We start from the raw sequence: 26,557 nt of genomic DNA, 5'->3' as shown, positions 1-26,557 counted from the left end.
TCTAACCAAGTTTTTGGTCAACTGTCCTAATATCTCCTTATGTGGTTCGGTGTCAAATTTTGTTTGATAATCGCTCCTGTGAAGCTCCTTGGGATGTTTTATTATGTTAAAGGCGCTATCTAAATGCAAGTTGTTATTGTTGAGTCAACCAGTCCATCTCCAGGCCTACGTGGTCATCTAATGCTGCTGACGAGCCCAAGTTAGGGCGGTATTGTAACGTAACTGAGGCAACACTGCTGATCCAGAGGCTCTGACGCACCTCCTAAGGAGTTGCCTTTGCCAGCTCCTGTTCCTTTTTTGGTTGTTGGTTAAACCAACCTTAAATTGATCTTGCTCAGCCAATTTGGAAACGTCTTGTCAGCCAGTGAGTAAATGAGCAAATTTAGATCTTGTTTTTGCGTATTTTCTCTTCTGAAGGTACTTGCTGCTGGCAGCCCCTCATCTGCCATGCTTTGTGTGTGAGCCTTGATGAGACTCCCGAGCAGGCTATTCAACCATGGGAGGTACCCAAGGAATCTGATCCTGTTCTCATCCGGTATCCACCCATGTCCAGTTTCCACTAGAGAGGCACTGAATGCCGTTCAGGAACCCTGCTTGATTATTTCAACTGCCCCCCCCATCCCCGCCTCTTTATTCCAGGGCACTGACGCCAATTGACCCGAACTGAGGTAACTCAATACAGACCAGGAAACAAAGATGGAATAGTCTGGTCAGCGTAGCTTGATACACCTTGGTGTGCATTCACTATTAGGGCCACAGAAAGAGTGAGTCAGGCTTCCAAAACAACTGCCCGTGTGTCATTGTGTCTGTCGCTGCAATATATAAATGGAATTGAGTAATATCGCCTCGGGCTACATTCCAGAGTGCCCTTCTCCTTCAAGCAGTAAAATAACAATGTGGCACTCCTTACAAAGCAGAGACGGAGGAAGTACACTGAGCAGGATGCTGGAAAGATGAAATGGGAGGGAGGAAAAACACGGTCGAATGGTTGGGTTTTGAGAAGGAGAAGGCAGGTGTCGAAAAGTGGTTGTCAGAGAAGTCGAAAAAGCAAGAGGTTAATCACTCAAATAAGGGAAAGCGAGAGGTGGACAGTAATTCGAAATCAAGAGCGTGGGCTGGTGTACGTACACAGCATTACTATCCTCTCAGTACAAAGTCCATTTGTAATGAAGCCAAGTTAAAGACCAGGACTATAAAAGTGGATTAGCGTTTCTGCAGAGACTGACTGCTCCTGTGAACAAGTTAGGAGGCTGTAACGTAATCGTGGGGAGGGGCGAGGTGATTCAGTTGACATGGTTCTGGATGTTTGCAAAAACTCATCGGAATGGCACAATCGGGTTACGGCCTGTAACTCTTTACCGGCATTGGCAGTTTTATTTGTGCCAAGTTTTATAGTTAATAATTCTTGCAGGAAAAATTGTGTACAGCGCTGACTGTGGTTATGTGCTCACTGAAGCAAGAAAGCTATTGCAGGATAACTGGTGAATAATTTGTAGTTCCTTACGGGGAAAGTCCACATCCAATGTGTATTGCAGTTTTTAATTAACTTGCCGCAATGTCAGAATTCATTTGTTTTTTTTAATGCTACATTTGAAATTGTCATGTTATGGATTACAGGACTGTGGACCATCAATGGGTTTCTTCCCAGCAGCTGCATTGATTTGTTTTTTTCCACGTTTTTCCTATTTTCTGCCCTCTTCTCCTGAAGGGCTGTAGCTCTCACAGATCTAGGCTACCTTCCACCATCTTGCTCAAGTGGTTCTCGCCCGTTAGCCCGACAACCCTCCGAGAGCTCTGCGTTCCTCCAACTCTGGCCTCTTGCGCATCACCGATTTCTTTCGTCCCACCGTTGGCGGCTGTGCCTTTAGCTGTTTAGACTTAAGCTCTGCAACTCCCTCCTTAAACCTCTGCGCCTCTCTGCCGCCTCTCTCTCTCTCTCTCGTTACAATCTACCTCTTTGACCAAGCTTTTGGTCATCTGTCCTAATATATCCTTATGTGGCTCAGTGTCAAATTTTGTCTGATAATCGCTCCTGTGAAGTGCCTTGGGGCGTTTTATTACATTAAAAGCACGGTATAAATACAAATTGTTGTTGATACCTTGAGTGCTAAATAGTATCTATCTAGTGTCGCAAGAGGACATAGGAAGTGAAGTGCTTTTTTCCTCTGAGCCTTGTGTGATTGTATAATCTCCAAATCCAATTTTTTTCCCTCTTTGTCTGTTTAGTCCCCTCCTCTCCCTTCATGAAGGCATTCACTCCTTGTTTAGGGTATGGTCCCATTGGCACCGATCTCCCCCTTGGTTCTTTGTCCAAGTGGCATGCGTGAGCTTTGATTGTGTGTGCTGTTGGCATGCTATTTGACCATGGGGGGAGGGGGATATAGCCAAGCCCCATCCTGTCCGTACCTGCACGTACTTACATAGTGGTCAGCGACGATAACCCTGGCTGTTTTTTCTTCCCCAACCGAAGAGATCTGCCAAAAGAGAGAACAGACTTGCATTTATATAGCGCCTTTCACAACCTCAGGACATCCCAAAGCACTTTACAGCCAATGAAGTTATTTTTGAAGTGTTGTCACTGTTGTAATGTAGGAAACGCGGCAGCCAATTTGCACACAGCAAGGTCCCATAAACAGCAATGTGGTAATGACCAGATAATCTGTTTCAGTGATGTGGGTTGAGGGATAAACATTGGCCAGGACACTAGGCGGGGGGGAAAACTCCACTGCTCTTCTTTGAAATATTGCCATGGGATTTTTTTTTATATCCTCCTGAGAGGGCAGATGGGGCCTTGGTTTAACATCTCATCCAAAAGACAGAACCTCTGACAATACAACACTCCCTCGTAACTGCACTGAAATGCTCAAGCATCTGGAGTGGGACTTGAACCCACTACCTTCTGCTTCAAGAGGCAAGAGTGCCACCCACTGAGCCACAGCTGACAATTCAATACGGCCTGGGGAATCGAACTTTGACCTTTCAGTCCTGCATGGCTATCCGTTGGTAAACTCACTGAACCATTAGGTGAAAGCTACTAAAACAAGTTGCTTTAATAGTATTTGCTCTGGTTAATCTCACAGCTGTTGGAGTGCTTGCTTGTTTGTGGCAGAGCATAAAATGTAGCATTTTAATATAAATTAATAATCAGCAAAAAAAATGAATAATTGAATCTTCTAAAACATTCCCAGGTTTCCTGAGGGTGGTTTTTGTAAATACTAATAAATTTAAATTTTGCTGCCATTAAATGATGCTACATGTTTTTTTATATATTTGAACGCATTGGAATCTCATATATTGAACAGAAAATAACCATTGATGTGAGGGAATGAGCCCTGTGCTGTATTCAGGATACGCTGTTATCTCGCGTGAATTTTTGCACAAATGTTCCCTCTTTAATCTACTGAGGCTTTATTTCCCACTGACAATTGCTGTCCTAAATGACAGCTGTAATTAACTTTGTTATATAAACGCCATTCTTGCCCGTAGCGAGTTTAATCCGGTGAGTCACTGAGCCACAAAGAGTAGGAAGGCCCAAGGGTCGATCGCCCAGTCTGTGCCTAGTTAGCTGGTCTCAAGTCAGGGGTGGCAGCATCGGTCTCTGTTAGAACGGGGGAAAGTTGGCCAAGGAGTGTTTTTTTTTGCTCTGGACTGCTGTGAAACTTTTGTTTCCTACATAAAAGGCATTATATAAATGCAAGTTGTTGTTGAGTCTTTCTCTGCTGGATACATGTATATGTGTGTGTGTGCATAAGTATAACATTTAAATTTTACTTTTGATACTGTTAAATCACACAACATGTTTTTTATATTTGAATCCATATATTTGTCAGAAAATAACATTTAGTGATGAGTGGATGATTCCAGTAATGTAAACTTGATAGCTTCTGGACGTCCTGAGGTTGTGAAAGGCACTACGTAAATGCAAGTTTTTTTATTTTTATATATATATATATATACCTCTATATATCTAAATCTCTATATATATGTATCTCTATATATCTCTACCTATATATCTATATATTTCTCTCTCTCTCTAACATATATAGATAGATAGTCTTGTGCACACTTCCTGTTTGTGTTACTCACTTCCTGTCACACTTCCCCCTGTCACACTTTATTGCTTACATCTCTATGTTGTAAAACAGCGCTCTCACATTATAAGAGTGAAGCTGACAGCAGTCGCTGCGTTCTCCCGCTATGGGCAGCATTGCAGCTGAATTCACCATCTCTGCTGCTGCCTGACGTCTGATGGAGAATGCGAATGAAAATAGGGGGAAACATTCTGCCTGAAGTGTTCAACGTGGCTTTCAGGAATGAAAGGCAATACAACATAAATCATCCCATGTCAAGCCTCTGTGTGTTCAATGTTTTGATAACTTCAGCAGCAGCGATGTTGTGAAGTGGTGAAAATTGTGTTGTTTCCCTCCCCGCATTAATGCCTTGACAACACTGATGGAGGACACATTTTTTTAGGCAGAGAGTTGTTGTGATCTGGAACGCACTGCCTGAAATGGTGGTGGAAGCAGATTCAATAATAACTTTCAGAAGGGAATTGGATAAATACTTGAAGGGGAAAAAAATTTACAGGCCAATGGGGAAAGAGAAGGGGAGTGGTAATAATTGGATAGCTCTTTTAAAGAGCCGGCACCGGCACGATGGGCTGAATGGCCTCCTTCTGAGCTGTAACACACTATGATACTATGGATGTCTGAGCTGTGAACCACAGAACCCCGTAATGTGAAGCTGCAGCGTCTGATCTGCTTCAACACATGTTTGCACATACGTATATTGGCACATTGCATGCACACACAAACACTTGTACACGCGTCTACTCAATTTGTTCGAGCACCCATGAACCTTGTGCACACACACTCACCTGCACGCTCCCAACATCCGATGAGAACTTGCCTCATCCTAATCTAAATCTAAGGAATCACAGTGCTCTTTTCCTTTAAACCTCTCTCCCTACGTTTTTGAGACAAAGTGTTGTGACAATGAACATCTACGAGTGCCATGCGAGGCGTGCCACCGTTTTGCTTGGTTTGCTGTTTTTCCTTTGCTGGCCTGTGAAGATCTTCCAACAACATTGGTGAGATGCAGTCTTCATTTTGAACACTATCGTGTACACGTTCAACTACTTGAACCCTAACAGCCGGTTCTCTGGAAATCAGCCACACAATGTAAACGGGGTAAATTCCAGAGCATCAGCAGCCTTGGCCATTGTAAAGTCAATGTGGCTTAAGCATATAAGGGAAGAAAGGACTTGCATTTCTTTCGCGTCTTTCATGACCTCAGGACAACCCAAAGCGCTGAAACCCTTTTCCATGTCTTTGTTACCTCTAGACTCGACTATTCCAATGCTCTCCTGGCCGGCCTCCCACCTTGCACTCTCCGTAAACTTGAGCTCAAGCAAACCTCTGCTGCCCCATATCCTAACTTGCACCAAGTCCCGCTCACCAATCACCCCGGCTACATTGGCTCCCGGTCTGGAAAAGCCCCGATTTTAAAGTTCTCAGCCTTGTTTCAAATCCCTCCATGGCCTCGCCCCTCCCTATCTCTATAACCTCCTCTAGCCCTACAACCCTCCGAGATCTCTGCACTTCTCCAATTCTGGTCTCTTGCGCATCCCCGGTTTTAATCGCTCCACCGTTGGCGGCCGTGCCTTCAGCTGCCTTGACCCTAAGCTCTGGAATTCCCTCCCTAAACCTCTTCGGCTCTCTACCTCTCTCTCCTCCTTTGATACGCTCCTTAAAACCTACCTCTTTGACCAAGCATTTGGTCGCTTGTCCTAATATCTCCTTATGTGGCTCGGTGTCAAATTTTGTCTGATGATACTTCTTTACTAAGTTAAAGACAGCAAGTTGTTGTTGTTGGTGGCACTCAATGTCCTTCAAGCTCCGGTCTCTGCCTTTTACTTGCCCCGTATTCCATAAGCTCATAGGCAATAGAGAAAAGGCACTTATTTCCTGTGCTTCCAACCTTTGCTCTCGAGACCCATGAAGTGTTGGGTGCTGAAGAAGCTGGGTGTTGTCACTAATGTAAGAAGTTCTCTCAAACTTTCCAGTGTTTCTGGTCAATACTGATGAGGCAACCCATGAGGAACAGACCTACAGGACATTAAATGGATGATAATTGAAGCTGAACTCAAAGAGAGGTCTGTCACTGCCTAATACATTTCAATCAACGATCCAGTTATAATTTGCAGTGATTGGTGCCCAGATGTAATAGCTTCAAGGGACCTTTTGCTTTTTTGTCTGGAAACTTGGCGCAAAAGTCTGTTGACGCCGATTGCTCTGAGAGGAGGAGACACTGTTGTAGGTTTCTGAGAGGTTACAATTTATCGATCAAGAACTTAAAGAGACAATGACGGCTGCCTAAGATAACCACTGCTGATTAACCTCCATTTATTAAAACTCTTAACCAACTTTCTGCGCCCTTTCATTTTTTTTGTCAAATGGCCATTCAAACCAACTCTTTAATTGTATGGAAAGCTCCAAGCGTGACTTGTTGGCAGGTCAAGTCAGCTTTGTCAACAAGGTCATAACCTTGCGGGGAGAAAAGAAAGGCATTATGAAATCTGGGCAAACAGTTGCAGAATGAACTAGGGACTTTCGGCCAGTTTAAATATCGTTGAGTGTAAAGTACTTGCAGGGCAAATATTGAAATAGGTAAATGCCTGTTGTAAACTATGAGGTTCAATGGCTTCTCATCATTCACAGGCAGACACTGGATGAAGTCACCTCTTCCTCCCCCCGCCCCATTCCATAATGGCTCAGTTAGCCCCCACCATTGGCGGCCGTGCCTTCAGCTGTCTAGGCCCTAAGCTCTGGAATTTCCTCCCTAAACATCTCCGCCTCCCCATCTCCTCCTTTAAGACGCTCCTTAAAATCTATCTCTTTGACGAAGCTTTTGGTCACCCGTCCTAATATCGCATCCTTTTGGCTCAGTGTCAGTTTTTTGCCTTGGGACCTTTATACCACATTAAAAGAGCAGTAAAGTACCTCGTTGGCTGTAAAGCGCTTTGGGACATCTTGAGGTCGTGAAAGGCCCTATATAAACGCAAATCTTTTTTTCTTTCTTTCTACAGAAATGCAAGTTGTTGTTGTTCTTGTAAGTGTATTCCCCAATGTGAAACTCGACCCCGCAGGTCGAGTTCGACGTCCAGTTTGGGCTGAGTTTGCTCGATCACACTAGGAACAGTGACCCCTACTAGATGGAAGTGAGGAGTGCGGGGGGTGGAGAGCAGGGAAACAGAGGGAGAGGGAGAAATCAGGTGGCGTTCCAGGGCAGAATTGGTCTTTGCTGTGATGCCTCCCATGGTCAAACAGCTCACAGACACTTGCTGCCTAGGCTCACACAGGATTAAAAAAAAATTGTTTCGAGGGTACTGAGGGGCCGCAGATCTGCACTCCGGCCTGAGTCTGCACTTTACAGGGACAAAATAGAATGATGAAACATTGGCTGTACAGCAACCTATACTCGTATCCCAGGCGGGCTCAAGTGCGGCCCAGTCTGGAATCGCATGCCGCAGGCCTGTTTGAGCCTCCATTGCAAAACTGCATGTGGGAAAAATATCAGTGTAATTTTGTCCTCCGTTGGCTCGTTGCTAATTACTGTTGTGACTAATTGTATACATAATCCTCCCCTTTGTGCACTGTACCTACATCATGACCTGTTCCGTGGGAGCTGAGCATTGTTTGTGCTTATAATGCAGTGTGTTCTGTAGTGAGTAAAGATAATAACTCACTTGTTTTAAAAAAAGACAAGAGCTTTCTAACGCAATCATTGGAATACCAGCTGTCCCACACAGGTGTTGACAACATGCTCTGTCTCACTGAAATTAGCCTGGGGTTATAGATCTTGTCCTTTCCAACTTGAGGTGAGATTCAAGATGTGTAACATTAAGGTTAGGAAGCACAGGGGTCAGGAGGGGGTCACAAGTCCATTACTAGCAGCGGTGGTGAGAGTAACGATAACACACGAAGTCAAACAAATTGTTGGAAAAGCACCGCAAGTCAGTTAGCATCTGTAAAGGAATAAGACCAGTTTATGTTCCGGGTGTAAGCTCGATCTTCATCAGAACTGCAAACTAAGAGTTAAGCATTTTTGTAAAATTGGTTCAATTGTGTTGCTTTATTTTAAGCATTTTTAGTTTGATTGGACCGCATCTTAGATTGTTCTATTAGTGGTGCCCTTTAAAAAGGGCACTTGTGGCGCTGACTTCTGTCAGGAGACACTGGGGTAGCTCAGTGCCTTAATGGTCCAATTAAAATAGGTCCTGATTAGACGCTATAGCAATTTGTGAACACAGTTCCTCACTGCCCAGTGATACCTGTCCTGCAGGGGTCCGTAACAGGGGCCAATAATAAACTTGGGAAAAAGAGATAGAGGAGGAAAAAAGACAGTGGGGAGAAACGACGGATACTCTAATCACGGAGAAGGGGATCTACTAGGTGGAATATCCTGCAAACTGCTTAATAGGAAACTGTCAGATGATATCAGTGAAGGCACTAGTTAAGAGGGTGAAATGGGACAGCAGTACAGAGAAACAAAAAGGTAAAAAAAACACACGGGAAATTGAAGAACGAGAATAAAAATGGTCATGTGATAAACATTTTTTTTGTACCATTGACGCATGTTTTGCTATTGAACTTTCTTTCCAGAAAACAAAGGGCTGGCAAATTAGAGAATGCACAAGATGAAAGCAGAGAACAGTAATTTTATACTTTCCGATGTCTAGACCAATATGATTGAGCTGCAATTTGGGAGCTTAAGATGCTCGAGAGTTAATTGTCTGGACATCGATATAGGGTTGTGGCTGGATCCAAATAGTTGGCCTTTGGTTACGAAAAGCTTTGTGATGTACCCCATTTTTAAGCACCAACACCTGAGTTACAGACTTGAGGCCTTGTGGACAGGAGCTTTGACAGATCTGTGTCCTGAGTGATCTACTCAAAGTGTTCCAGGGTGAAGGGTTGGAAACTCTAATTAGTCCATGGGGCTCTTTGTTTCAAGTAGCTTTTGGAAAAGTTTCTGAGCAAACTTTTGTGGTGTCTGTGTAATCCCAAATCAAGGATTAATAGGTTGGCAGTGAGTAAATGAATCATGTGGTATGGTACTGAGCTGTGTAGACCAGGACAGGACAGGTACCAAGATTGGTCCCTGCTCTGTAAAAAGTTAGCTATGCATTGAAGGGGAAGCTAGATAAACACACGAGCAAGAAGGGAATAGAAGGATACGCTGATAGGATTAGAAGAAGAGGGGTGGGCGGAGGCTCGTGTGGAGCATAAACACCGGCATAGACCAGTTGGGCCGAATGGCCTGCTTCTGTGCTGTACCTTATGTGTAAGCTAAGGTGGTACTACTGTTGGCTGCAGGAGACCTGGACTAGGAAGGGGGGAAATCGGCCATTGTATTGAGCTGTTCATTTCTCATTGTCTTTTAATTAGTACACAGCATTAGTGCCTATTTCACTGTGGTGTTCTCTGCAGCCTTGGCTTGTCATGAATGTGTGGACAGAGTTTTAAGCCACCAGTGGTCTCAGAATTGGGCCCCTTCTAAGTTTTGTTTTCCCATGGTTAAAATCGAGCTGCTCCCCCGCACATAACTTACACATGGTCCTTCTTGCTTCTGCCATTAAATATTTACTCGACATTGCTGTACTTCCACTTTGGTGCCTGTAGTTCTTTCATTAATAAAAATCCAGCTTTTTTTCCAATTGTTTCAAAGAAGCTGGTCTCTCTCTCTCTCTCTCTCTACCGACCTTGTTGGCTTTCAACCTTGTCCCCAATCAAAGCTGTCCAGCGTGGTGCCAGAAAGGTTCATTGTACCGTCAAGGAAACATTATGCAGTAGGTAGATTTTTCAACCGTTTGCTTTGAGGTTCGTAAAGCCGTTTGAACATGCTGCTGTCTAAACTTTGTACTGTCATGCTGACTGGATGCCATTACAACCTCCATAATGGTTGTCATATAGAACAACCGATCTTCGGGGTTTCCATTTGACGATGCTTATATCTCCCAGTTTATTATTCCCAAATTGTTTTCAATTTTAAAACCCCTGCTTCCCTCTCCCCAAAATACCTTTGTACCACTAAGTGTCCTTGGTGACGTCTAGTTTTGCTCCCCACACCCATCAGAATATTAACACCAGTGTGTATTGAGTCCTACACAAGTGATGGCCCCCTCCCTTCACTCTTTTCTTGTGTTCTCGTTTAAACTAAGCTGTGCTTGTTTTCTTTGGGAAAGAGGCCTTGAGGTGACCAAAGGTTTTCAAGATTGGGATGGGAATTTACAAAGTAGACCTAGGCAAATTATTCACTGTCGTGAAGGATTTGAATATCAGGAGAGAACTAGGTTAAAATTAGGAGGAAGAAAGAAAGTTGGGCAGAACTATTTTCACCAAAGGGCAGAAATGAGTTTCTGGAGAGAGAAGAGATTGAAAGATCTGAAAGGTGAGAATGCAAGTAAGCAAGGGAGATAGACTCGTGCCTTTCAGCCTGTTTAAAAATTCTTTTAAAAAGTACATGTCTTGACATTGCCGCAACATAGAAACAAATGGTCACAGTAAAATAAACATTTTAAAGGGCCACCGTCTTTCTGAATAAATGTTTTCTAATTCTTACTTTTGTGAGGGAGGGGGGGAAACGGGGAGAGATAAGAGGCAGAAGAGCCATGTGCCAGTTTGGTCCTGATGATGGATTGCCCAGGTGATGTCTTTTGATGCACCATCGCGACGTGTATTCGCATTTTTGAAAAAAATGTCAAGTACTTTGAAATAAAGACCGCCCCTTTTACTAAATTACTGTGTGGGGGGGGGGGGTGGGGGGCGAGGTTTAATTTGTAATAATACAGGAACTGTGGAGGTTTGCACGACATTGTTGAGTGTGGACTTCGATGCCCAGTATTTGTTCAGCTGCTTTGTTACACCTTTGTTGAATGTACAATAGATTCTTGTTTAATATTGGATTTCATCACTGTTGTGCTGTGTCCAGGTCACCCCTGATGTCTAAATGGTGGCCATCAGCCATATCAAACACCAACAATATTGCTTTCCCTTTTCTTCCCTTCATTCCCTTTCACTTCAGCCTCTGTTAACAGCAGCAGCTTGCATTTGTATAGTGCCTTTAACGCATTAAAAAACTCCCTTCACAGAGGCGTAATCAACAAAATGGACGCCAAGCTAGAGAAGGAGATATTAAGAGTGGTGAGCGAAAGCTTGGTCAAAGAGGTGGGTTTTAAAGGAGGAGAGGGAGGTGGAGAGGCAAGAAAGGTTTAAGGAGGGAATTTCAAAGTGTGCGGTCCAGGCAGCTGAAGGCACGACCACCAGTGGTTCGGGGTGAGGGGGGGTGGTGGAGGAAGGGGGAGATACACAAGAGGTCAGAGTCGGAGGACTGGAGAGTTGTTGGATTGTAAGGCTGGAGGAGGTGACAGAGGTCGGGAGGAGCAAGGCCAAGAAGGGACTTGCACAAAAAAAATTGAGAATTTGAGATTTGAGGCCTTGGGAGACCAGGAGCCAATAGAGATTAGCGAGGTCAAAGGTGATGGGTGAGTGGAACTAGGTGCGGGGTGGCTGACAGGCAGCAGAGTTTAGGATGAGCTGAAGTTTTTGGAAGGTGGAGGTTGGAGGCCGGCCAGGACAGTATTGGAATAGTGGAGTCTGGAGGTGATGAGGGCATAGATGAGGGTTTCAGCAGCAGATGGGCTGAGGCAAGGGAGGAGACAGACAATATTACGGAGCTGGAAGTAGGGGCATTGAAGCTAATAGTAGTGTGACAACTGCTGAGGTAAACTTAACTCAGCACCAAACCAGCATCGAACTATGGACCTTCCTGGTTTATATAGCTCAAGCCTACACCATGTACGGCAGGTACCCACGAAGCTACAGGGGAGCTACAGGACATTGATCTGTCCTTATGGTTCCTCACATAAGGCGATTCTGATCTCGGTTCCGTCATCTGAATGACAGCGAATGGGGACTTGAAGCTTCCATAGGAGCAGGGGTGAATTATCCCGTCAATCACCTCGTCCACCGTGGAGCGAACAAATTAACAAAGGTCTTGGTCCAGGCCTTATGTCTGTTGTCTTGGCTGAAGAATAATAAGGGGACAAGAGGAAAAGAACCGAAAGAAGAGATTAAAGTGGGGTGACGAGGGTGAAGGAGATTTGTGGCATAGTCCTACTCAACATGAGAAGACCTTTTGTAGCTGAGGGTCCCCCCCCACCAACCCCCACCCCCGCTAAAAACTAGACTTTAAAGTCTTTGGAATAAGTTGCTTTTTGACTAAGTTTGGGAGGGAATAGAAGCATTGGACTTAACTCAAGGGTTCAACCGTTCTGTATATTAAAAAAAAGTTACAGTTCTTGGTGAATTCAGCTTTCTGATCTATTCCAACTGACAGATTAGAGCAGTGTGGAGACTGCCTGTCTACGCATGACATAGAATTTACGCATTACATTGAATTTACAGCAGAAAAACAGGCCAGTCAGCCCAACTGGTCTATGCTGGTGTTTATGCTCCACACGAGCCTCCTCCTGCCTACTTCATCTAACCCTTATTAAGACCCATAAAGAAATGTTAGTGCAGTTACGCAAAGGAATAGCGATGGGAAGTCCCTCCTTAGTATCTTTACCTCGTCCCTCAAGAATTTTTGGCAGACTGACCTGTCAAAATGGAAGCTCTTCAGGGCTGTATTTTCCTCTGTGTTAATCCTTACCAAAAAAAAGTAGGCCTGATAAACGGAAGTAAGATTGGTAGAATGTAGTAACAGATGCTTCTTTCAGTGGTACCTTTGAATAATACTTCCACGACAAATTGTGTCAATGGAATTTAGCTGACACCATCTCCCCCCCAACCCGAAAAATAAGTGGTCTGATGAAGCCTAATTGAAGGCCGAATCATGACACATTTGTGCGGAAATGACCAGTGGGTTTGGGCTGCCAACCCTCCAGGATTGTCCTGGGGTCTCCAGGAAACGAAGCTTAATCTTCCGGACATTGCAGCGAGCAACACTCGGGAGAAAAATCATAGGGGCGTTACCAAAAAATTGTGTTTTTCTTTGAACACTTTCATTTATTAGTTCAAAAAAATATTGGAGATGAGTTGTGGGGGGGTGGGGGAGGGGGAAGACTGTTTGACCGGGCGGGGCAGTTGGAGGCAGGAGCTCATGTAATGAAGCTTCCAGGAATAAGTCCAACCAGATTTGGCAACTGTAACAGTGGGGCAAAGAGCGTAAATAAATTGAATACTCAGCTCAAGGTTGTACTCACCAATATTTGATCCGTCCACCTATATACAATATATAAAGAGGGGCAATAACATCCATCAAACATAATTTTATGTGTCCCTGTTTTTTTTAAAGAAAAAATCAAGTCATTTCCTGCTGGTTTGAGAAGCCCTTCCCCAACAACAGAAAGTACAACACTTGGAGTACCCTGCACAGTTCTGGTCTCCATATTATAAAAAGTATATAGAGGCATTGGAGAGAGTGCAAAAAAGATTCACAAAGATGATACCAAAACTGCGAGGATATACTTATCAGGAAAGGCTGGGGCTCTTTTCCACAGAGAAGAGAAGGTTGAGGGGTGACCTGATAGAGGTCTTTAGGATAATGAAGGGGTTTGATAGGGTAAACGTAGAGAAAATGTTTCCACTTGTGGGGGAGTCCAAAACTAGGGACCATAAATATAAGATAGTCACTAATAAATCCAATAGGGAATTCAGGAGAAACTTCTTTGCCCAAAGGGTGCGCCATCACAAGGAATAGTTGAGGTAAATAGCATAGATGCCTTTGAGGGGAAGCTAGATAAGAACTTGAGGGAGAAAGGAATAGAAGGATACGCTGATAGGGTTAGATGAAGAGGGGTAGGAGGAGGCTCGTGTGGCCAGCATAAACCAGTTAGACCGAATGGCCTGTTTCTGTACTATAGACTCTGTGTAACTCGGTGTATCAGCAAGTACCCTTTAATTGACTTCAGAATGTGCCGTAGAGCAATTACTCGTTAACCTTAGAATGTGCCTTTTTACAACAATTAAAACCGACGGCCTTAAAGGGACTTAGCCACATTACGCACAGTTCTACCTCAGCAGAATAATACTTTGTGTGTTGCACATAATAGTGCCCCTTTAATTGGTGCATTCTCTGACTTAACACGAGCAATGCCGGGGAGATCCGGTTGCAATTCAGCACTGTTTTATCTAACATTTTCCAAATATTGACCAATGTATTTTTGATTTTTTTATATATATATATAAGTTTGGAGCTATGAAGTGTTAATGAGGAAATATTTCACTGCCCCGCCCTCGCTGGCTGTTCCGTGCTGAATAAAGTGTAGATGCTTGCCAATGTTTCATAATCTTCCAAATATCGGTACGGCTTCTGTGAAATAACCATCGGCTGTCAGTGATTGTATTGGTACATAAAGCCCGCAGTGAGCAATGTAGCCATTATTCAGAGTTAACAATATGCTGCCTCACCCAACAGGAAGTGATTAATTGTCAGTCAATCTTCTGACGAAGGAATGGTTGGTCTCGTTGCTGCTATATCTGCTGTGTTATTTATGTTGTAATCGTCATTCCACAAGGATGTCACATTTGCACACCTTTTTAAAAATTCATTCTCGGGATATGGGCATCTACTGTTGGTGCACAAATCCACGCCTTTGCCCCTGTGTGCCGAGAATTTCCTCGGAGGGGGAGGCCACGGTTCTGCCGATCGGCTGCCGAGAGCTCCTGAGAAAATTCCCGGCGATGGTTTTTTTATTCAGAATATTCCTGTACACAGTAACCCTTGTCAGCAATGTTTTTGGAGAATAGATGTTCTCGATGGATCTCATTCTGTCATCAGTGCTCCACCCATCTGCCCACAAGTCGTGAGCATGCCTGTAAACACTTGCTCACTGCTGAGAGTCACCTTTTCATGCCTTTATACGAGCAAATCCATCTTCTTATCATGCACAACTAGCCCCAAGGGTTATCTTTCATCTCTAAAGTAAACACAGGTAGAGCACAGTGTAGTTCCCTCTACAGAGGTGTATATCCTGGACTGTGGTACCAGCCAAGTAACTCATGAGTATAGAAAGTGCAAGTGAGCTATGTAGACCACAACATTGGTTTTTTATTGCCCCTGATTTTTGTCCTTTTCATCTTCTGCCCCTCACCAAATTTTCTCCCCTGCTATACTAACGATGGAAGGTATCCTCTACCTAGATTTACATAGAATTCACAGCACAGAAACGGGCCATCCCTGGTATCATTCTGGTAAGTCTCTTCTGCACCCTCTCTGTCCTGCATTCTTGGCCGCGGTCTTTTACCTGTGCGTCTCGATTTAAAAAGTGACTCCCTCCCAGAATCTTAGACTGTGTGATCTGAAATAAAGGGAAAGGTTGATTTCAGTTGTCTGTGATTTTACCCTGTCATCTTCCCCCACATTATTCATCCTCGCATTTGAATTTAGACATTTGGCCATATTAGCAGGCGAAACTTAACCTGTTTGTATGGTGTTTCTTTGTATAATAATTTAGCAAAGACCTTAAGCTGCATTAAGACACCATACAGAGAAATGACAAGGAAATGTGTTATGCATTCATCCAGAAACATCGGCAGACGATTTCTAAAGGCTATGGAAATGTAGAGTTCAGAGTTGGAAGCTGCACTGCAGAGAGATCAAAAGATCGAGGAGAACTCAGCTCTCCAAATGAGGCGTGTCTGTAGAATCTAGCTGTAAACATCTTCATATCTCTATAAAGGAAAGGACCTGCATTTATATAGCACCTTTCATGTCCACAGGATGTCCCAAAGCACTTTACAGACAATAAATCACTTTTGAAGTGTAGTCACTGTCGTAATGTAGGAAAACGCAGCAGCCAATACGTGCACAGCAAGCTCCCACAAACAGCAATGAGATTGGTGACCAGATAATCGATTTTAGTTGAGGGATAAATATTGGCCAGGACACCAGGGAGAACTCCCCTGCTCTTACAAGGTAGTACCATGGGATCTTTTACATCCACCTGAGAGGGCAAACAGGGCCTCAGTTTAACACCACCTCTGGTAGACAGGGCAGCACTCCCTCAGTACTGCTAGACTAAATTATGCGCTCAAGGGGGACTTGAACCCACAACCTTCTAACTCAAAGGCAAGAGGGCGACCAACTGAGCCATGGGTGACACTGTGGCAATTGATGTGTGCCACTCATTACCTCTGGACTCATTCTCACAAGCTCTGCTATTAGACTTTCCTATGCTGTGCTTTGTAACATCTTCATTTGAGAGTGATTTGAATTATTATTTACCACACGTCTGTTTGGCTCAGTTGGTAGCAGCCTTGCCTTCATGTCAGGAGGTTGTGTGGTCAATCTCCCTTGGTGGCTTGAGTACACAATCTAGGCTGAGATTCCGGTGTAGTACTGAGCGTGTGCTGCATTGGAGGAGGTGCTGTTTTTTTGGATGAGACGTTAAACTGAGCCCTCGCCAGCCTGTTCAGGTGGGATGTAAAAGGCACATAGTTAAGAAGAGCAGGGAGTTCTCCAGTGTCCTGGCCAGCACTCCACTTTCAGCCAACACCACAAACAGCAGACGAACTGATTCATCTCATTTCTGTTTGAATGATCCTACTGAGCACAAATTGCTAATTGCTGACAAAACAGTGACTACGTTTCAAAAACAATTCATCGGCTACAAACTGCTTTGAGATGTCCTGACAATGTGAGAGGCATTATAAAAGTGCAATTTCTCTTTCCTTTTTTTTAATTTCTTCCTCTCTTTTTGTTTATTTGTCCCTCTCTGCCTTTGCCTCTCTCTCTCTCTCCCCCTCCCCTTCTCTCCCTTTCCTTCTTTCCCTCTCTTTCATAGAATTACTTGGTAATTACAACACGCAAACAGGCCGTTTAGCCCAACGAGTCCACGTTGGCGTTGATCCTCCACCGCGGCTCTCCCGCCAGGCAGAAGCAGCTCTTCCACCAGAAGAGGCCCTCCGAAGTAAGTCTAAAACTTTCCTCTTATGGGGCCAGGAGGAACAGGAGTGGTCCTCTTAGCCCCACGAGAAAAGTTGCGGCCTCCCCTGCTCCGCACGCCCACCCTCCCCTGCTCTGCTCCGTCTCCGCCTCCCTCCTGCGAGACCATGCCCAACACCTTCCCCCAACCCCTATCACCTACCTGCTTGGCGGCGAGCTATCTTAGTGCCGACCAGCGGCCTCTGAGAGTTAAAATACCCCCAGGCCAGCGGGTGCGTTTCGCACTTGTCTTGTGTCTCCCACCCTGCCCGAAACCCACTCGGAGCGATTATCGACTCTCGTGCCACAGTGCTAACAGGATTGGTGCACAGACATTTTCTGCAGACACTTCTGGTACCCGATGGTGCTCTGTCTCAGACATTAGGTGGGCGCTGCTCACCTCACCAGTTTCCAACCACTTATCCCGGTCACGTGGTGGCAGTTAGATTCGTGACTCGTTACGTTGATCCCAAATCTAATTTCTCCCGCAGGTCCCGCCTTAACCGCAGTCTTACTGTCACTCGAGGGGTCATCTGAACAAAAGTGCTCGCAATCCCTTCACAGCACTCCCCAAACGACAGTCCCATCCCTGGTCTTCCAATGTACTCTTCTGATCTGCAGAATTAAGTAACTTCCCTGATGTGTGCTGCTTCCTAGCTTCTCCCCCTGAACGACAGCTCGTTCTCCAGTAACCGGCAGCTTTCTGAGTTCTCCTGCCCCAGTGAAGATTCATCAGGACAGTTTCATTGATGACCTCTTCCGCATCCCCTATTTCCTTCACCCCACCAGTGGCAGCTGTGCCTTCTGCTGTCTAGGCCCTAAGCTCTGGAGTTCCCTCCCTAAACCTCTCCACCTCTCCCCCTCTCTCTCCTCCTTTAAGTTATAGAGTCATAGAGTTATACAGCACGGATAGAGGCCCTTCGGCCCATCGTGTCCGCGCCGGCCATCAAGCCCTGTCTACTCTAATCCCATATTCCAGCATTTGGTCCGTAGCCTTGTATGCTATGGCATTTCAAGTGCTCATCCAAATGCTTCTTGAATGTTGTGAGGGTTCCTGCCTCCACAACCCTTTCAGGCAGTGAGTTCCAGACTCCAACCACCCTCTGGGTGAAAAAGTTCTTTCTCAAATCCCCTCTAAACCTCCCGCCTTTTACCTTGAATCTATGCCCCCTTGTTATAGAACCCTCAACGAAGGGAAAAAGCTCCTTAGTATCCATCCTATCTGTGCCCCTCATAATTTTGTACACCTCAATCATGTCCCCCCTCAGCCTCCTCTGCTCCAAGGAAAACAAACCCAATCTTCCCAGTCTCTCTTCATAGCTGAAGCGCTCCAGCCCTGGTAACATCCTGGTGAATCTCCTCTGCACCCTCTCCAAAGCGATCACATCCTTCCTGTAGTGTGGCGACCAGAACTGCACACAGTACTCCAGCTGTGGCCTAACCAGTGTTTTATACAGCTCCATCATAACCTCCTTGCTCTTGTATTCTATGCCTCGGCTAATAAAGGCAAGTATCCCATATGCCTTCTTTACCACCTTATCTACCTGTTCCGCCTCCTTTTTTAAAAAAAAAACTACCTCTTTGACCAAGCTTTTGGTCACCTGTCCTAATGTCTCCTTATGTGGCTCGGTGTCACATTTTTGTCTAATAATCACACCTGTGAAGGGCCTTGGGATGTTTTACAACATTAAAGGCGCTATATAAATGCATGATGTCGTTGTTGGTCTGCTGCGGGTATCCTCCTGTGGTTGTACACCACCTCGACACAGCAGCTCTCACTTCCACTGTATGTTCCCCTGCAAACACAAACGTAACATCTCTCTTTAAGAGGAATGTCTGCATCTTCCAGACTCTCTCAATTACCACCATCAACACGATTGTGTCTCCACGTAAAGGTGAGAGGGCAGCACTCAAAATAAATGTGTTTGAGCTGCCCCCCACTTCATCGCACTTAGTCATTTGACACCTCAAGCCTCATCTTTAGCAGATAAGTGGCGATCAAACAACTCTTAAATGGTTTCAAATGAAGTCTGGGGAATGACTCGACAGAGGAAGGGAACATTAATGCGATTTTTTTTTTCTCTCACATGAAACGGCCACATTTACGATGGGGAACCTGACCCTTCAGCTAAGTGGAAACCGTGCTGCATTAGCTGATGTATTGCAAGGCTCGGGAGTGCCAAGTTCAAGTCTTAGGATAGCAAGGTTTGAGATTTAATTGATGCCGGATTGGAAGCACATTGAACAGGGGGTCAGGCAAACCAGTTCTATTGCTACATCCTGTACATATTAAATAATTATCCACTACTATTAGGCTATTTGCCGCCAGCATGAGTGGTGTACTTTTGTTCCTTATTGAGGGCCTACTAATTACTGATGAATGTGTATGCTGCTGTCACTTTAATCGCAGTCACCTCCGGCCTTCAAAGGCCAGAGATGTCACCTTGGTGGCACCAGCTGTCATTTGCTAAAACGCGAGAGACTACTCCATTAACTTTTTTCTTTCCTGCGGGGCGGATGTGCCTCGGCCCTCGCAAAACAAGCGTTGATATCACTGCTAGTGCAGCTGAGGCAGTCCGATCCTGGTCCGATCCATTCCGGACTATCAAAGGCTGATTTCTCCCCCTCCCCCACCGCCACCCCGGGCCCTCAAAGGGAAACGTGATCTTACCAGCCATGAAAGATTTGGGGACGTGAAAGACGGCCTTGAGGTGGGATTGACGCACATCAACGCGTGCAGTGCATTTTTAAAAATTCATTCTCGGGATGTGGGCATCACCGGCAAGGCTGGCATTTTATTGCCCATCCCGAGTTGCCCTGAGACGGTGGTGGCGGGCCTTCGTCATGAACTGAGTTGCTTGTGAGGCCACTGTCATCCCCGATTTCCTTCGCTCCAACACTGGCGGCCATGCCTTCAGCTGCCTAGGCCCTAAGCTCTGGAATTCTCTCTCCTACTTTTAAGATGCTCCTTAAAACCTACCTCTTTCAAATAAGCTTTTGGTCACCTGTCTTAATATCTCCTTATATGGCTCGGTGTCAAATTTTGTTTGATAACACTTCTGTGAAGCACCGTGGGACATTTAACTATGTTAAAGGCACTATATAAATGCAAGTTGTTGTTGTTGTTGAGGGTCAGTCACATTGGTGTGGGACTGGAGTCACATGCAGTTGTTTTTTTACAACAATCCAACAGCTTCAGGGTCACTTTTACTCATACCATCATTTCTTTATTTTCCACATTTTTTTTTTGAACTGAATTGAAATTCTCAAACTGCCATGGTGGATGATTTGAACTCACTTATCTCTACATTATTAGTCCAGGTCCTCTGGATTACTAGCCCAGTAACAGAACCACTACACCAGAGCAAGGCTGCGGCTTGGTGACAGCATTCCCGCCCCTGAGTCAGAAGTTGCGGGGTTCCAACCTGCTCCAGAGAGTCCCGGTGAGCTCCGGCTCTGAATTCTGGGTTGGCCTCCGGCAGGAAACCGGATGGCGGTAGATATGATTCTAATTGATAAACGGCTAGCACCCCGGCCTACGTTGATGTAATCGCTGGCGAATTAGAATCCAAGTGTGGCAAGTGACTGGAATAATGACGGGCAGCCCTGGGGCTCGAACCCATTGCCTATTGATTGGGAAGGAAGGCTCTGTTACCACCAATTGAACCTGACTAGCTATATATTCGTGGAAATAATCTGCTCTCCCACATATTTGTTTTTCTGTATTAATATATTTCCTACCAGGACTGAGCAGATTGGTAGAATATCAATAAGTCGAAGAGGCTATAAGCAGAGGGAATTCACAGACACTTATTTGTAGTCTGGATTTTGGGTGTAAAATGGACTGCTGTGTTGCAGGCCCGATTTGGTGAGGGGAACGCATCTTAATAGCAATGTCAGGGTAGATGTTCCACGACTGATGCTCCCAGTCTCGCTCAACGGGAAAAGGCAATCTGGCACAGAAATCCTCACGCCCGATTTACGTGCTCCTGATGATCTGGTCATAAAAATGAAGGAGCAGGAATTCCCACAGAGTGACATTCCATGCAGGAAGCGGGAATCTTGGAAAATTCGCTCATATATTATACTCCCGCTTAATTCAAGTCAACTGAACTAGCGGGCAAAAATAACATTTGAATCATTCAATAAATGACATAATGCTTCCTAAACTCTATAAATATTGAATCTATTTATTACAGAGGAAAGTTAATTATATGAAAATATCTCCAAAATTGTCAGACACATGTAAAACATTCCTGGGCTTAATTAATTTATTCTAAACAGATGTCAAATTATATTTAAAAAAAAAACATTCAAAAATTACCAATTAAATTGGAAATGGAACAAACAAGGTATATGAAACATTTAACATTTTTTTTTATTGTAGTATTTTATGATCATTATTTGCAGTGTTTAGATTTATTCATTAGTGATGTATAATCAGAGTAGCTTCAGTTATAGTTCTGAATTGAAATGGTGCAAAGCAGTCATGAGAAGATTTGACTGAACAAAGTTTATTTACATCAACACTATGGGTTGTACTTTCCCTCTCCTCCTTTAAGCCCCGCTCTTTGAACATGCTTTTGGTCACTCTTCTTAATTTATTCTCCTTTGGCTCATTTTTTGTCTGATTTTGCCTCTGTGTTGCACCTCGGGACGTTTTTCTGCCTTAAAGGCGCTATGTAAATATGGGTTATTGTTCTTGCAATGTACTTCAATCCAGGGATTGAAAGGAACGTCACGCGCACTGCATCACCGTTAAAGGGTGAAAGGCTTCTTCACCGGCCCCCCTCGTTATTAGGCCATCTCACAGACTTACTTGTGTGAGCAGGCTGAGGGGAGGGAATTTTATACCTTCTGCCCCACCTCTGTCAGGTGTGCTTCCAATTCCAAGAGAGGAATTATCGTAGAATGGCCGACCGCCAATGAAACAACTCCGCTGCTTTGGACCTGGAGCCTGTTTAATTTGGATCCTGCTTTACTCCCCCCCCACCCCCCCTTCATAAGGGAACGGGGAACTACTCTGATAGTGCTCAACCAGCACTGTATTGGTCACTACGTTATTTTAAAACAAGCTAACCTTATCAGGAATGCAATGTTTTAACCATGTCTGACCATAACATTAATACAATACACTGGTAAAACTGAAGAGAAATGTTTTAACTGAAGGGGAGTGAGTTCAATAGACATTGATAAACCAAGGGAACTAACCTTTAAAAAGCATTTGGACAGTTACATGTGTAAGATGGGCATAGAGGGATATGGGCCAAGTGCAGGCAATTGGGACTAGCTTAGTGGTATAAACTGGGCGACATGGACATGTTGGGCCGAAGGGCCTGTTTCCATGTTGTAAACTTCTATGATTCTATAACCGTGCCTTGTATAATGATATCAATACGCTGAGTGACCTTAGTGGCGATAGTCAAATGGGGAGGGCGGCCGACACGCCTGGTGACCTTATTCCCTTTGTTTCCTCTACAGCTGCCCCACAGAAGAGTGACCTTCTCCACAGCCAATCAAGCCCAAGACCTCCAAGACCCATCCCAGCACAGTTACTATGACAGTGGGCTTGAGGAATCAGAAACGCCAAGCAGCAAGTCATCTTCTGGGCCACGACTGGGACCTCTCGCCCTGCCGGAGGACCACTATGAGCGGACCACCCCCGACGGCAGCATCGGAGAGATGGAGCACCCAGAAAATGGTAATCCACATTTCCTGTTCTCGCATCACAGTCAACGATGATTGAAAGTGAAATTCCTTCTCAGAACTCTGTGGTGTTTAACTGTGAGCAGTTCTTTCAAGATAGGAATAAGAGGTGAAGTAAACTGGGAGGTAAGGGAAGGGGGGGGGACAAGGGAGAGGCCTAGAAAATAAGGTTAACCTTAAACGAAAAGTATTATGACTTCTCATGAGGGCTCAACTTGAATCTTACAGATCAGAAAGGCCGCAGATTCCATGATGTGTGGAGTTAACTGATCTCTGTTAGGGTGGCATGAACAGACTTACAACTGGCCCTGGGTCGAAGGCAAAATCAGCCTGGTACACTGCTCCTGATCACTATCTAATGTCCTTTAGGGAAGGAAACCTGCCGTCCTTACCCGGTCTGGCCTATATGTGACTCCAGTCCCGCACCGACATGGATGACTCTTAACTGCCCTCTGAAATGGCCCAGCAAGCCACTCAGTTGTATCAAATCACTACAAAAATGATAAGAACTCTCTACCTAACAGCACTATGGGAGTGTCTTCGCCACACGGACAGAAGAGGTTCAAGAAGGTGGCTCACCACCACCTTCTCAAGGGGCAACCAGGGATGGGTAAAAAAAATGTCAGCCTTGCCAGCGATGCCCATATCCCAAGAATGAATTTTTAAAAAATTCAATGCCTCCTGCTGGAAGTGCACGTGTAGATACACCAGGAGAGGGCAGAATTGGGCCTGGCTATGATTCCCTCCCCCACGTGGTAAAATAGCCATGACAAAGAATGTTGGTGGGCCCGCATGTGAGTGATCATTTGAGTGAGGCACCAGAGGATGTCCATTACCCAGGAAGGAGTCAACCGACGTCTGTCGGAGAGGCAGAAAAGAAAATTGGTGAGAACACAATATATATGGGAGATGAACTGTACGCATGTTCTGGAAGTCACCTCAGTACATTTTACAGGGCGGAGTATAACAGTACGACATCATCACACCGAGCGTTCTTTCACAAACTTATCACTTCAACTTATTTTTTGCCAATTTTCCCTCCTCCTCCAAAATCACCAATTCCTCTCTGGCACTTTAGCCAAGTGGCTATTCTTCTTGCATTGCTCCGACACAATGAGTGTCTGTAGGTTATTCCACTGTGGGGGACCTCACAGTCGAACCCGGTTGTTGACCACACACACCCATCGTTTACAAGGTAATGATCAGGAGCAGGAATCCTGCCTGATTTGCTGTTTCTTCCCCTTTCTCTAACCTGGGACAATTGAGACTAATTGTAGTGCACTTCTTGCCACTCCAGCTAAGATCAGGCAACTCCGCACAGACCAGGAGTCAAACCTGGGACCTTCTTTTCTGTATGGCTTAAGTTACGTGCTGCCTTTAGCAAAAGGGGCATTTGGGGGGCAGCTTTAAATGAACTTCTAGGAACAACTCCGATGAAATACACCAACCGATCTAACGATGCAGGTCAGTTTTCAGAAATGTTCCAGGCACGAAGGCTGGACAACAACTCTCATCCTGGTGAGCTACTCCCTTAATAGCTGCGTTGGTTTGCAAGAGTGAGATCAGTAGACCTGCACTGGTGTGAGAAAGGGATGTGGTGGAACAGGCGGGGGGGGGGGGGGATTTTCACTCCTGTTTTGGGAGATTGACCCTACAGTGTTCTCCCCATTATCATAGAATATAACCTTACTGCACAGAAGGAGGCCATTCGGCCCATTGTGCCTGTGCTGGCTCTTCAAAAGAGCCAGCACAGGCACAATGGGCACTCCCCTGCCCTATGGAATCTTACAGCACATGGCCTCCACGTCGGGGAGTGAGCTCTTGTCACGCTGCTTGGGCATTTGAGGAGAGAAGAGAGTTGTATTAATTTGGACCCAGTGTTTGTACACACCCCGGTTGGCGTAACCCGATGGTGCACTCGTGGGGCCGCGCGCCTGTCGGCTCGTTGCGGATCAGCTGGTTTAGCGTGGGGTGTGCCCAATGGAGAAAGAGCTGAGCTTTGGGGTGGGTGGGCCGCGATCCGACAGTTTCACGGCACCTTCTTAAAATGGCCGTCGTGAGAGCGGACGGACTGCCAACCTTTCCCCCAGACAGTTACACGTCGACAGAGCTCCTCGCGTCCGTAGGGACACCTCAAAGCACTTTACAAGCCAGAGAAATGGAGTGAAGAGCAGGAGTGAAGAAAGGACTGATGGAAAGTTCGAGGGAGGCAAGGAGGGGGGTGGGGAGCAAAAGTCATGGCTTCTGAAACCGAGGAGGGAAGCGACGAGGGCGACCGATTTAGGGAGGGAGCGTGAAGGCGGGCTTGAACAGCAGCCACCGATGTGAAAAGCACCACAGTGTCGGAAGAGTGTAGGCTAAGCGTGGGGCTGGAAGGGGTTGCTGCATTAGGGTTGGGCTGTAGAGTTGCCAAATCTGGTTGGACGTATTCCTGGAGGTTTCGTCATGCGACCTCCAACCGTCCCACACCTGCAATCCCGACATTGGTCACCCAACACGCCCACCTTGATGGCGCAGTGCTTTCCAACACCAATTGGAAAGCAACCAGACACTTCATTAACCCCCAATTGGATGATTCTTGACCGTCAAGTCAAACAACCTTTTTTTCCTCATTTCCAATATTTTTATAACTAATAAACGAAAGTGCTCAAAGAAAGTGAAAAACAAACACACCATTTTTAAAAAATTCTCTAAGGATTTTTCCCTCGTGTCACTTGCACTGAAGATTAACCTTTCATTCCTGGAGACTCCAGGACATTCCTGGTGAGTTGGCAACGTTATTGGGCAGGTCCCGGTAAAGGGATTCGAAAGCAAGGAAACAGATTTTGAACTCGATTCTTTGGGGCACAGGGGTAACCAGTCGAGCTCGTCGACGGCGAGACCCACTGAACTCCGTGCCAGAACGAGAACTTGCACTGAGGCGTTTTTGAACGACTTGTCATTTGCAATAAAGCAAGACAGGGGGCACCATAAACACAGGAACAAAGTGGGGGGGAAAAGATTGGATTTGTGTTCCTTTTAAATAAAAGACCCTGTGACGCCTTGTTAACATTTTAGAAATTTCTGTAATGACCAGTTCAAAAACAGATAGTGGGAATACTACGGGTCTGCGTTTGTGTGTGTGTGTGTGTGTGTTTTTGCATGTACACACATCAATATAAAAATGTGTGTGGCTGTGTGTGTGTTGTATGAATACACACATATTTAAAGAATGTGTGTGCGTGTCTGTGTATGTTGTATGTGCACACACATATATAAAGAATGTGTGTGCACGTCTGTCTGTATGTTGTATATACACACATACACACATCTATATTAAAAATGTGTGTCTGTACTGTCAGTGTCCCTGAAAATGGAAGAACAGATCTGGATTTTAAAAACTTGATGATGAAACAGCAGGTCTCCTAAAACTAAAGGAAGTGTTTCCTTTCTCAGTGGGTGACAAGTACTGTGAATTTTTCTCAATGCTCTTGCACTAGCCGAGCCCTCTTCCAGTATTATCACTTCCTCCAGTGCAGGTGTACAGACAAGAATAGAAACAATGCAGTCCAGAGACACAATCTCCACCTTGCACCGTAACTAATCATAGCTCCTTCACCTGCCAATCTACTGGCTTGTCGATGGTTTAGATCCTCTGGTCTGTTTTTTTTAAAAGTCAAGGCCGCCACATTCCCACAGTTTGATTTTTTTTTAAAAAAACCTTGTTTTGTTTCATTTCCCACAGTCAGTCAACTATTGTTTAAAACTGCACTTTATCTGAAAGACTATGCTTCAAACAATGGGTCCTAGTTCCCTTCCTGTTACCCTCAGACTTTGCATATTTCTAATGCAGCCATTCAAAAAATATACTTCTTTTCAATTT

The 26,557-nt window shown here is 45.1% G+C and overlaps 1 protein-coding gene across 5 annotated transcripts in view; it reads left to right on the top strand.

Annotated features, from left to right (window-relative positions):
* Positions 1-26,557, top strand: part of LOC137332313 (protocadherin-1-like) — a 301,656-nt gene that overhangs the window by 166,213 nt on the left and 108,886 nt on the right. For 4 of the 5 annotated variants that reach the window (XR_010965630.1, XM_067996044.1, XM_067996043.1 and 1 more), the window contains exon 3: positions 22,471-22,690. The exons of the other annotated variant lie outside the window; for it this stretch is intronic. Coding sequence is in view for 3 of the 4 variants with exons in the window: in XM_067996044.1 (XP_067852145.1) it covers positions 22,471-22,690 (220 nt within the window). In the remaining variant the exon portion in view is untranslated. The remainder of the gene's footprint in view (positions 1-22,470; positions 22,691-26,557) is intronic. 5 annotated transcript variants of the gene reach the window in all.

This window comes from Heptranchias perlo, chromosome 14 (assembly GCF_035084215.1).
Source record: "Heptranchias perlo isolate sHepPer1 chromosome 14, sHepPer1.hap1, whole genome shotgun sequence".
NCBI classification, from domain to species: Eukaryota; Metazoa; Chordata; class Chondrichthyes; order Hexanchiformes; family Hexanchidae; genus Heptranchias; species Heptranchias perlo.
The sequence above is the reverse complement of the archived record's forward strand: the minus strand, read 5'-3'. Positions and strand labels throughout refer to the sequence as shown.